At 31.9% G+C, this 12,291-nt stretch overlaps 1 protein-coding gene across 3 annotated transcripts; it reads right to left on the bottom strand.

Moving 5' to 3' along the window:
* Positions 1-8,617: 8,617 nt before the first annotated feature.
* Positions 8,618-11,768, bottom strand: LOC143555075 (uncharacterized). 3 transcript variants are annotated; one of them, XM_077044708.1, is made up of 3 exons: positions 11,437-11,768; positions 10,338-10,482; positions 8,618-9,886 (listed from the first exon to the last, which is right to left on the bottom strand). In XM_077044708.1, exons 1-3 carry the CDS (start codon positions 11,443-11,445, stop codon positions 8,868-8,870), a joined length of 1,173 nt encoding a protein of 390 aa, XP_076900823.1. In that variant the 5' UTR covers positions 11,446-11,768; the 3' UTR covers positions 8,618-8,867. The 3 variants fall into 3 exon arrangements, with proteins under 3 accessions (XP_076900823.1, XP_076900822.1, XP_076900821.1); XM_077044707.1 differs by lacking the exon at positions 11,437-11,768 and having other exon boundaries at positions 8,618-9,714; positions 9,772-9,886; positions 10,338-10,977; XM_077044706.1 differs by lacking the exon at positions 11,437-11,768 and having other exon boundaries at positions 10,338-10,977.
* Positions 11,769-12,291: the final 523 nt, after the last annotated feature.

Genomic DNA, 12,291 nt, shown 5'->3' with positions numbered 1-12,291 from the left:
CCGAATGTCATCGATTTCTGGATCTGTGAACTTACAGATCTCGGAAGATGGGTCTACAAGTATACCTTGCTAAAGGAGTTTGTTGGGATCGGTCTGATCAGAGGAGGAAGAAGAAGCAGAAGTAATAGACATGATTGAGAAAATGAAAACAAAAGAAAGAAGGATACCTGAATGACGGCTAGATTGTGTGGTTATAAAATGGTTATGATAATCGCATATATAGGCGGCGGATAATTATAATTTTATCAATAATAACTGCCTGACACACGTCTAATCGTCTACTTTTTGCAGGGATTTAAATTTTAAAATGACAGATGTGTTTCACAATCACCCGCCATTTTGGAGGAAATTGTTAGGGCATGAATTTTACGCTGAGGATCCATTATTCTTGACTATCTTATGGATAGATTATCCTTGAGATATGTTCCAGGTTATGAAGGATCAGGGATCCTCGGTAATATATGTCTACTAATAATTGTGTTTGAATGGTGAAGTGTTAACCAGGTATAACGGCTCCAAGACTTAGTCCACCACCTATTTCGCTAATGGACTTCTAAAGCACGTAGTCAAACGGCACGAAGGAAGAGAGTGGAGAGATGGCAGATTAATAGGACCTAGTAGTTAGTTGTTATTTACGTTTGTTATATACTGAGGTTATGATCAATGCTAGGACACACAGTTACACACACACTCATCAGTTTACACTCGCATACGCTAGCTGATATTTCTCTGTAATCACATACACATAGCCATTTTTGTATTCATTGATCATAAACTCCACCCATTGTAACCCTTTTTTGTTATTAATAAATTGGTGATAGACAAGTTGTCATCACTCGGGGTTTTTTCCTTTAATCCGAATAAGATTAAAGGGTTTTTTCTCGCAAAAAATCACGGTGTTCATCTCTATTTCGTTCATACATTTATTACTATCATCATAGCACTATACCTCACAATTACGAATTTGGATACATTATCCTTAGTAAATTTTTGTCCAAAACAACTTTATGGAACTTTATCATCAAAAGTTTGGCCAATGTAAAAGGGAGAATTCATATCTTATGTACCTTTATTCTTTTTTCCTACTAAGCCTAAGAGCTTGTTCCAATGGTGTCTCATCACCACTAACACAATCAGACTCCTCTATATCAATCAAACCTAAATCTTCATCTCCATTTCCATCATCTTCTTCACCTTCATCACTTATGTCAAAGTTCATAGCAGCCCTAAATTCATCTTTATCATTTATATCAATATTATCATCTAAGCAATCTTCATCTATTATACAATCAGAATCTTCACTCTCATCACCCCCAACATCTGACCCCACAACTAACTTTTCACTACCACCATTTGACCGCTCATCACTCCAATCACCATCCCCCTTATCACCCCCATCATGTGACCCCTCAACAACATGTGACTCCTCAAAAACACCTTCATCACTACTAAACTGATAATCATCCCATCCAACATTCAAATCTTCATCAGATGTCTCAACATTCAGTTTTTTCTTAGGATGTGTTTTGAAATGTTCAACATACACCTCAATATGGTGGTGCCGCCGAATGGCAGAGGTGAGTGACACCGATGAAGGTGGTGACGGCATGTGGTCGGTGGTGGTAGTTTTGAATGTTTAGAGAGAGGAGAGAGAAGGAAGATGGTGGATGCCTGGATGTGTGTGTGTGTGTGTGTGTGTGTGTGTATAGGGGATGGATCTTGCGAGAAGTGATATTACAGCGAGAAGTGAAGGTGTAACTCCATTAATTCCTAATTCCACTCTCTTTCTTATGATGTTACCTACATGTATGTAGGTTATACACATTCAACCTACCTACACACATATACATGCGATCCTACACACATTCAAACCTACATACCTACACACATACAAACATACATACACATATACAAAAATACGTACCTACACACGTATATAAGCACCTACACAATAAGAAAGGGAGTGAAATTAGGGATTAATGGGGTTACACCTTCACTTTTCGCACTTCTCGCTGTAAAAAAACTTCTGAAATGATCCAATACATACATACATATATATATATATATAACTATATAGGGGATGGTTCATGCGAGAAGTAATATTATAGCGAAAAGAGCGAGAAGTGAATCTCAACCATTCATTACACAAATCAATGGTTTATGTTACACGATGGCATTTTTGTAAATAATTTGAACATTTGAGCACATACTTTATGCTAAAAAGGGTAAAAAGGTCAGTTTTGTGTAGCTTATAATATGAAACGGCTGACCATCCTGCTTTCACTCCAAAATTGATCGACATAACTACTCGGTGTGAAATCCTCTTCCCATATGAAATTATTACCCCAAATTGAGGAGTTTAAAATCGGTTGATTTCCTTTAGGTGTTTATAAGAAGCAATCATTCATCTTTGTTGTGTACAAAATGGATTATGAAGCTTAATTGGGGGTTATTTCATATGCTACAGACACCGAACCCTACACAAGAAATTAAAGGTATGTTGAATAACTTGTGTTGTTTTCTTGAATAAATGTAGCATATAAAGTAAATATCGCATACACATTGATCTAATTTAGTTGTAATTCATCATAGCACCCTACACATAAAAATGGTATAATTATCTTGTGTTTCTTGAAGCTAGCTTTATTTTTGATAAAATACAAAGTGAAAACATGATTGTAAGTAGGTTCATGTGTTGGTTTTAAAAGTTTGAAAATATGTATGTGTTGTAAGTAATGTACGTTGTGGTTGCTTAATTTTTGAAGAACATGCATGTGGTGTAATGTAACTAGTTGACGATTTAATATTATTTATAGGTTATGTATTTTGTTTATATTCATGGTCTATACATCTTGTTGTATGGGTTAGTATTAAATCATGGTTAGACAAAGGGTACACATACTGTTAGATGGTGTAGGTATTATTTGAGTAGTAGGTGTTGGCGTAGTTGGTCGAGCCTCTATTTTGATAGAAATAAGTGTTGTTTATGCCTCGCAGTTGAGTAATACTCTACTCTTTCCTTTGGATGTCATGTTTTAGTTCATTTTACAAAGTCAAAACATCTCTGTGTGTGTGTGTGTAGTTAGTATTAATACAATATTTGGGAGTGTTGTATTTGTTTCAACCCGTACACACAGTTTGCATTCTGTGTAAGACTATACATGGCATTACATTGTGTGTTTGTTGGTTCTTACACCAAGCATTTAAACATTGATTGTGCTCTGCAGGTCATAGTAAGTTGATTTATATGTTGAAATTTAGTGTTTGTAATGTATGTTAAACAATTAAATTTTTATTAAATTTTTTGTGTTTTGTACGGACATCCCTATGTCCGTACGCACCTACGAGCCTACGTATCCACGTTCATACCATGTACATTAAATACTCACATACGCACCTACATACGAACATTCATGTGTGCATAAGTACCTACATGCGAACATCAAATGAACATACAGACCTATGTACCTACATACGAACAGTCATGCATGTACGCTCCGCGTATATACATAACTGTTCGCCATTAATATCGCTTCGCGGGAATCAATCATCTTGTCATTGAAGCTGAATTTAACATGCAATTGTAAAAAAATGGTCATTAAATTTAGGTTAAATTTTTAAAGTTGATTTATTTTTAAAAATTTGAAGCCCTTTTTGAATAGGCGAAAGAGTGATATGAAAAGGCTAGTGTTTTAAGTGGTTGATTGAATTGAATGATGCATTGGATGATTAGGTTGTTGCTGATGATAAGTATGCATTCATGAAGTGTACGGCGTACGTATGTAGGTACATACGTACCGACAAACATTTATAGATGAAAATTGGTTATACATTACAGTTTCCTGTGTCGGTATTATGTATGCAGATTACAGTTGGTTGTGTAGAATAATAATTTGTTAGTTGCGTATGATGCTCTGTGTAGGTGTTTTATAGATTCCTAATTGTTCTAATTTGTGTAGGAAAATATGTTCTTTTGTTATGTAATCTAAACATATGAATAATCTGACTCTTCTTTGGTTTAGGTCATTATTATCTATGTAGGGAACATTAGAAATTGTTTTTGTGGTCTTCTAAAGATGTGGGTTATTTTGTATTATTGTTGAAGTGGACGGTAATTTGTGTAAGTGGTATGTCGATATAGTTAAATTGTGTTTTTAAAAATATAGGCAAAAATACATTTGTGTTCAGTTGTGTTACTATGTCGTCTTTATGTGTAGGTTGTTGAATTAAAGTTGTATAGTGAATTAATTTGTTTTGTTTTGCCTTAAAAACATATTTGAAGACATTTGGTATTTGAAAGCATGCCAAACTAGAGAGGGGGAGGTTTTGGTTAGAAACACGATTTTATTCATGGTGAAAGGCGATAAAAAAAGAATGAGACTAAGAACATTTTGATATTATTTTTTATTCCCGGTATATTTAAATTATCTTTTTGTTTAAGTTAAACTATATAGTCAAATGTTTATGGCCTGTTTATAGAACTTTGATAAAGTATGCACTTTATATTTTCTTTGAAAGTTATTTTCTAATGCGATGGATTCATACTATTACTGCAAAGTTTGTGTCTACGTATTGTGTTTATTAATGCATCAAAATAATGCATTCTGGTAGGGTAGGTTCTTTTCCCGTAACATATTTTCCTACACTGCAACAAATTGTTCCTGCACTACAACAATTTTCACTACCCAATTGCACCTATAATCTGTGTTAGACTATGTAGGGTATATTCTTTTTTTTATGTGTAAGATATCCTACAATTCACCTGGGTAATTTTCAACTGAAATACATATCTCTGCATTTTATCCTAACTTAATAGTACCCAAATTATTCACTTTACAAAATAATTCTTACTGCAATCTGGTCTTACACCTACAAAGTTTGACCATTAACTTTGGCACTGTTTTCTCTGTTTTTTATTTGATTTATATACGATTATACTATATGAAATCAATGAATTCAAGTATAATTGAAAAATACTACATAATATGATGGTATGGCATAAATGTCATACATTTAGAAACAAATAATACTCAAAACAAAAAGGCATATGCACACAAAAACAAAAACCCAAAAAACAGTTGATAGTAAGTTAATTACATAAGTATGAAAAGTTAAAACTATAATTATTCTGATGGATAATCAGTTTCGTCTATTTCCTTTTTTCTTGCATTTGCCAGTGTAATGATCATTTGTATATTGATTGCATGTTTGACAAAACGTTTTTGATTTCTTGCTTCTCTCTGTAGCTTTTTCACCAGGCCAACCATGCGACGACATGCACCGAAAACCTCTACATTGTATTCCTTTTGGTGCAACAAATGTGATTGTTTCTTGTTTAGAGTGAAATCAAATGTAGAATAACATTTGACTTGTTATATGCTTGTTCATTCGGTATCTTCTAATATACTTTGTACTTGAACTTTCACAAATCCTACACAACATACAATAAGCCATAAACTACATCTTAGTTAACATGGTCAAAAGTCCTAGATGCACATCATACACAATAAACAAATATACATACACAATTTACTAGATTCATACTTGCATTTGTTGAAAACATACGACACAAATAAATATTTATTCTCATGAATAATAAAACTACTTACTCAAAATAACATAACAAATACACGCTAAGATAAAAGAAACAATTCTTGTATATACAAGTGTTATGTATAACAGAACTTATTACAAGCGTAATATATGTTAAATATATCCTACATGAGATACAATAACCAGTTACATAGCTACTTAATTAACATGGTTAAAAGTCATAAAGAACATACATACTGAACAAAAAATTCTAACCAACTATAGATTAATTTCATAAACAATACAACTAACTATACTAGTTAACAGAATATAATAGAAACACATACACAACGTGTGTGTATATATATCCTACACAACATAACTAACTTCCTACAATATTAAATATGCAAATAACATCAATGGTGTAAATATAGAATAAACATGACAATGGAATAAAAAACTATAATAAACTACACAATATTAGACATAAAAATATAAGGTGAAACTTAATATCCCGCTTGAATTACCATGAAATTGAAGTTGCGACTATATGGAATTGGGTAATAATAACTTTAACGAATCTATGAATCTTGATTTCGGTATTATCAAACTTAAAAATTTGAATAGAAATCAATGGGAAATTCAATACAAATCAAAAAGAAAAGTAAAAAGAATTCACATTAAATGTCTTTTTAAATTATAATCTTGAATAAAAATCAAATTAATGGTAATGCAATAATAAGCAGATTGTTATACATGTGAACATAATCAACCTATTGTGCCAAAAACGAATGTTTACAAAACTGAAATTGATGTAAAGGAATTGAATTAAACCTGATTTTGCTTAGATTGATTCGATGTATCATTAGCCTGATAAAAGTAGGGCATACTGAATTAGGCAAATCCGAGCTTGAATTAGGGATAAAATAAGATTACGATCTTGAATTAGGGCATAATAAGATTAGGCATAATCGACTAGTGCTGAAATCAATACCGAATTAGACATCTTTCATTTTATACTAATCTTCCACTGTATATTGAAATAACGATGGTAGTGCTAGAAAATTGGGACTGTGAACGTGGATGGATGTTTTTGTGTTCTTGTTTAGTTGATCTGAGATAAACAGAATATAACTAAACAAAGTAATAAAAAAATAATTGAAACTTCCAACAAATAGTTACCATATATAAATTTAAGATAGATTACCAATATGCCCTTATTTATAATTTAAATGTAAAATAAAAAGAAAAAATATGATTGGTTGTCACCACTTCTCGCACTTTTCGCACTAAGAAAACTTCTTAAATGAACCAGATCCTATATATATATATATATATATATATATATATATATATATATACCTATATATATATAAGGTTGGTATCATTTAAGAACTCTAAAAAAGTTAAGAACTCTACACAACCAAACATTTTTTTTAATTTTATTTATATATTAACCTTATTTAAGAGTAGTTTTGTCATATTTTATATAAAAAATTTTGATTACATATATTAATCACAAGTTTACATATATGTAAAATTTATGTACTAACAAATTTACATAGGTGTAAAACAAAATAAAGATATGTATAAAAAACTAATTTTCAAAATTGTAATCGTAAATTTAGATATAACAAAATAATAAAACTAAACTCAAATAACATTAACATACAAATTTTTTTATAAAAAACGTTAGTTTTGAAGGGTTCCTTCAAGTTCTTAAATAATTTAACAGTTCTGTAATGATACTTATCCTATATATATATATATATATATATATATATATATATATATATATATATATATATATATATATGAGTTCAAATAAAAAACAATTGTTTTGTGAGAAAATTACCCTCATGTGCGTTGCACATGATAAGATTTAACGGAAAAAAATTAAGTAGGTTAGATAAAAAGGACTTAACGTGAAAGAGATTTGAAACATAAAGTATGTTTTCGTCATTTCTTTCGCTAAAGGACGTCAACTGAAAATACGATCAAACATAAAGGACGTTTTATTTTTGCCTATATTTTCGTCATTTCTTTCGTTAAAGGACGTCAACTGAAAATACGATCAAACATAAAGGACGTTTTATTTTTGCTATTTTGTCTACCTTAAATATAAACTTTCACAAGTGTTCTTAAACTTTTAAGAAAGGATAATTAGACTTTAGTAATTTAGACTATCAACAATTGCTCAATATTAATTCTTACTAACGATCTGACCAGTAATAATCTCAACTTTTAGTTTTATTACCGATGACAGTTGACATTATTAGTTAAATTTTAAGTTATAATTTTTTTATTAATTTTTTTATTATTATTTTTACCACAAATCGTTCTCATTTTCGTTAAATAACATTACCCTAACTTTGGATACCAAAATATTATTGATAATATTTTTAATAACAAAATCATTATTATACAGAAGTACAAGTTATTTAAGGCTTAATAGTTTTATCACCATTAAATTTATATACATATCAAGGGTCAGACCTTTTTTTTATATCTATAATATATATAAACAAAACATCAAAATCCTTCGTGTCTCCATGTGGTCACTCCCCTTTTATTGGAGTCATCAGATTTGTTTAATTTTTAAATGGAGACTTCTCATGCAATTGACCCGAATTCACGGGTATGGGTCTTACCAAACCCAGATATTTCTAAAACGGGTTATAACATCTCTTTAAATTAAAATTTATTCACACCAAATTATTGATATGAAAATCCTATAAAATAAGATATACTAAAAATTATTATATGATTTTTTTTAATAAAAATTATTTATAGTAAGAAACAATTTTATAGTAAAAAATAAGCGAGTCTTGGGTTTTCCCAAACTCAGATAACTTTTAAACCGGGTTATAACATCTTAGTTATTTATGAAACCTTTTTATCATCAAACTCTAATTATATTTAAATTTCATTACAATAAATAAAATTAAACCCAAAAAAGTATGTAAATATTAAAAACGAGTAATGTAAAACAGCCCCCGTAATACTGGGGATAAAAACTAGTTTTAAAATAAGATGTTACTCGCCAAAGTTAATCAAACTATCATATCGTATATTCATCAGTATCTTATATTTTCACTTTTAACATCCTATTTGGATGCAACCAAACCCCAATGCATCCCATTCAATCTTTTCTTATTCCTCTATACATTTAATTTAAGAACCCAAACAACCAGGGTTTAAAGAGAACCAAAAAAAACAAGAACAAAAAGGAAACCTCAAATTCCAATTTGTATGTGCAACTCAACCATGATGTCCAAAACCAAAAACCAACAAAACTAACAGAACCAGAAAACAAAAGACATACCATAAAGATACTAGACAGCATCTTTTTCGTTTTCAAAACACCCCGACATTTGTCCAACGATGCCATCTTTAGAAATCAACTGTGTGTTTTCTTGTTCACCTTCACTTACAACGTCCTCGTCTTCATTCTTAAATGATTCTACATCAACTTTCTTGTCATCTAAACCGACACCGACATCATTATTACCATCAACGCCACCATTTTCGGAAAACGAATCACGATCACCAACAACAAAATCATCATCTTCTACTTCATCTCCGAAACTCCCTGCATAGCTTCCACACCATTCATCATCATCACTGTCGATATCCAAAAAGCGTGATCGGTTCTGAACAGCGCGTCTCCGAAGAATGAACACATTAAAGTAATAGCTGACGAGTTCTTTCTTTGTTCTAGAAGGAAACGCAACAGACAGTTGTTTCCAGAACATTCTACCAACAGATACAGGGTTCGAGTAAACAACTGCATGATAAAGTCTTTCTTCGTCTTCACTCCACCTGCTTGCAACTTCTTCTCCCATATCAAGCATTCCAAAAGCAACAAACTTTTCTTCCCCGTAACGTTCTTTTAACTTCAAACGGGCTTCTTTCACATGTTGCTGCACACATCTAATTGAACCATGATCAGAACACTTACAGTCTGTTTGTGTGTCACTTGAAGAATCAAAGATGGAGTTATAAGTCGGGATGACACAAACTCCCAACAAATGCGCCATTTCACCATGCTGATGATATTCTTTAGCCATTTTCGGGTCGAATTCGGGAACATCACCTTGGTGATTTGGTCCAACAGGAATCTCTTTTCTGGGAGATCTATTAAATACTGATGAGTATATATCTTCGTATTGAAACAGCTGTCTCCTCGGGAAATTATATTCAAAAAGTTCAGAGAAAAGATTAGGGGGAATCATCGACCCGGGTCCGGAATCATCTTCACCAGTGTCAGTGTCGATTCCAGTCACCAGTGGTAATGGTTCATTGATTTCAAGCTCCTTCATCACCACATCAGGGACAGATATGTCATTTTCACCTGTATCCATAAAGAGGCAAATATGAGTACAACTATGACCAAAAGTACGCATGCACGTGTGGTTTATAAGGAACTACCAGTTACCGATATACTGCTTTGTAAGTATTATAAAATAGAGCCTTAGGTTTACGCATTGCACAACATGTGAATTAACAAGCCCGGTTCTCATAAACAATCAAGTTGTAAAATGGATTCCATAAAGGTTATTAATTCCTTTCTTGTTAATTATAGTAGAAATATACATTATGTTTGGAATATATGTTTTCAGAAAACGAATCCATATTTGATGCAATAATGGCAGATAACTTTTTAAATACCATAAAGGTCGATAATTTCTTTCTTGTTCAAGTATCATGTGAATTTGCTGCCATATCATGCATAAAACGCACCACAAGAATAACTATATAAAAAGGAGTCAAAAGAACATAATATAGTTTAACACTCTACGTACCTGGAATCCCAACAACTTGAATGGTTTCCAGAGAAAGTTTTGTTTCAGTGACTGAAGCCGGTTTAGTGGCATAATTGAGATGTTTTGGGTGCTTAATAAAGCCCTGCAGGTCTTCTTCAAAGGCCCGTTTGGTTCCCATCACGACCTGCAACGATATATAGAGAGATAAACACAGATTGGCATACAACATGCAAATATAATAGACAGATTTAACTGAAGTTGTCATGTTAATCAGACATTAAAAATCCATGGCAGAGTCTAGATAGTTACTGAAAATGAGCAAAACTGCCAAAACTGACGTGTTAATGAATGAGGTATAACAAGAAATATCTATAAAAGGAAGAAAAAGATAAGCATAACAGCAGACCAAATATCATAGACCTACCACAAAGCCTGTCATCCTTCTATATTTAAAAAGACAGAAAGATTAAACGATTTGCAATTAAACTTAGAACATCTGGCTGAAGGAATAAAATCAAAACAATTAAAGTATCTTGTGATTCGGATAGTGCATTCCCCTTGTCTCAATAACAACGACGAAAGTAACGTCAAATACTAATTTAATATAGGGGACGACACAATGGATAATAACAAACTCTAAAGCCGCTCGACTAGATAACATAAAGAATTATTCTTGAATTAATAACATACAGTTAAGCTAAAGATGGATTATCAAATTGACATTTTAACTACCTTTTATGCTCATAATTGTCAAAGAAACAATAACAATAAACATATTAACAGACTTCTACATTAGTTTGCATGGCAGTGCAGCACTAAGCAAAATCATGTTGCAATCAGAAAGCCAATACTATTATAACACTAAAAGTCCTTCAAAAATATTAACAGAACATAAATTAGATTAGCAGAAATTTATTCAAAGAACAATTTTAAAATAAAAAAATACACAAATTTGGACCTCAAACATGCAAATCCCATTAACCCTGAACAAATTACAGCCATTTCAACGGCCAATTTAATCAAATAAAAAAATCCCCAATTTTTTCATGAAACCCTAACCCTAGGTACTGAAATGCGTACAAATCAACAATTTTTACACCGATAAGATATGCAAACAGCAATTAACAAACACACTTACCAAATCCATCAATCAATTTACAAATAACACGAATGTTTGAAAACCCTAGATCCAGATTACACCGAACAATGTATGATTTCACGATGAATAAACATAGGGCTATTGAAAAGAATCAAAAACCCACAAATAATATGTAACGGATCGAACGGAAAACGGGCTGAATCGAAAAATTGAACGACGAACCCTAACCCTAAAATGAATTAGGAGAAACAACAAAATTGAGCAAAATTGAGATCGATGGATAGAGGAAGACGAGAGGAAAATGAATTGAATAGTGAATTTGATCTTTGATTTGGAAAAGAAAGAGAAATCGAAGGTCGATCATATGGAAATTGGGGATCAGGATGAAAACAGGGGTGAATGGATACGGGTCGACGTTTATTGTAAACATCGAGACCGGTTCGGCTAAATTAAGCCTGTTACACGTGTGCAATGTATTAGCCACCTTACTAAAAAGAGGCTACATGTTACAAAATTGGTCCTTGTAGACTTTGCATAGTTATGTAAAGTATAGGTTTAGTTTCGACTTTGATAAAATATCGGTTTGGTTGTTAATGGTAACGCTAACGGACGTTAAAAATGTTGAGCTTTTATAATATGATTGAAATACTTTAGAACATATCAATAGTTCATGATCATGTTCACAAATTTGGTAGAAAGCACGTCGACTAAAAATGTAAAAGGAAATCACACCAAATGAATCAATTTATGATACACCGTCGTTGATGATGTTTCAAACCTTGAAATTGTTGCAATGCGTTGTTGTTTTTTTTTTGAATCGGGCAGTTAGTGGCCAGGCTTTGAGGTTGCTAATCTGTTTGTTAACAATGGCAATCTTCCTCTACAAATGACAAT

Source organism: Bidens hawaiensis, unplaced genomic scaffold (assembly GCF_021521415.1).
Source record: "Bidens hawaiensis isolate Kalapana, Puna unplaced genomic scaffold, B.hawaiensis_p1.1 tig00017952_1, whole genome shotgun sequence".
NCBI classification, from domain to species: domain Eukaryota; kingdom Viridiplantae; phylum Streptophyta; class Magnoliopsida; order Asterales; family Asteraceae; genus Bidens; species Bidens hawaiensis.
The sequence above is the reverse complement of the archived record's forward strand: the minus strand, read 5'-3'. Positions and strand labels throughout refer to the sequence as shown.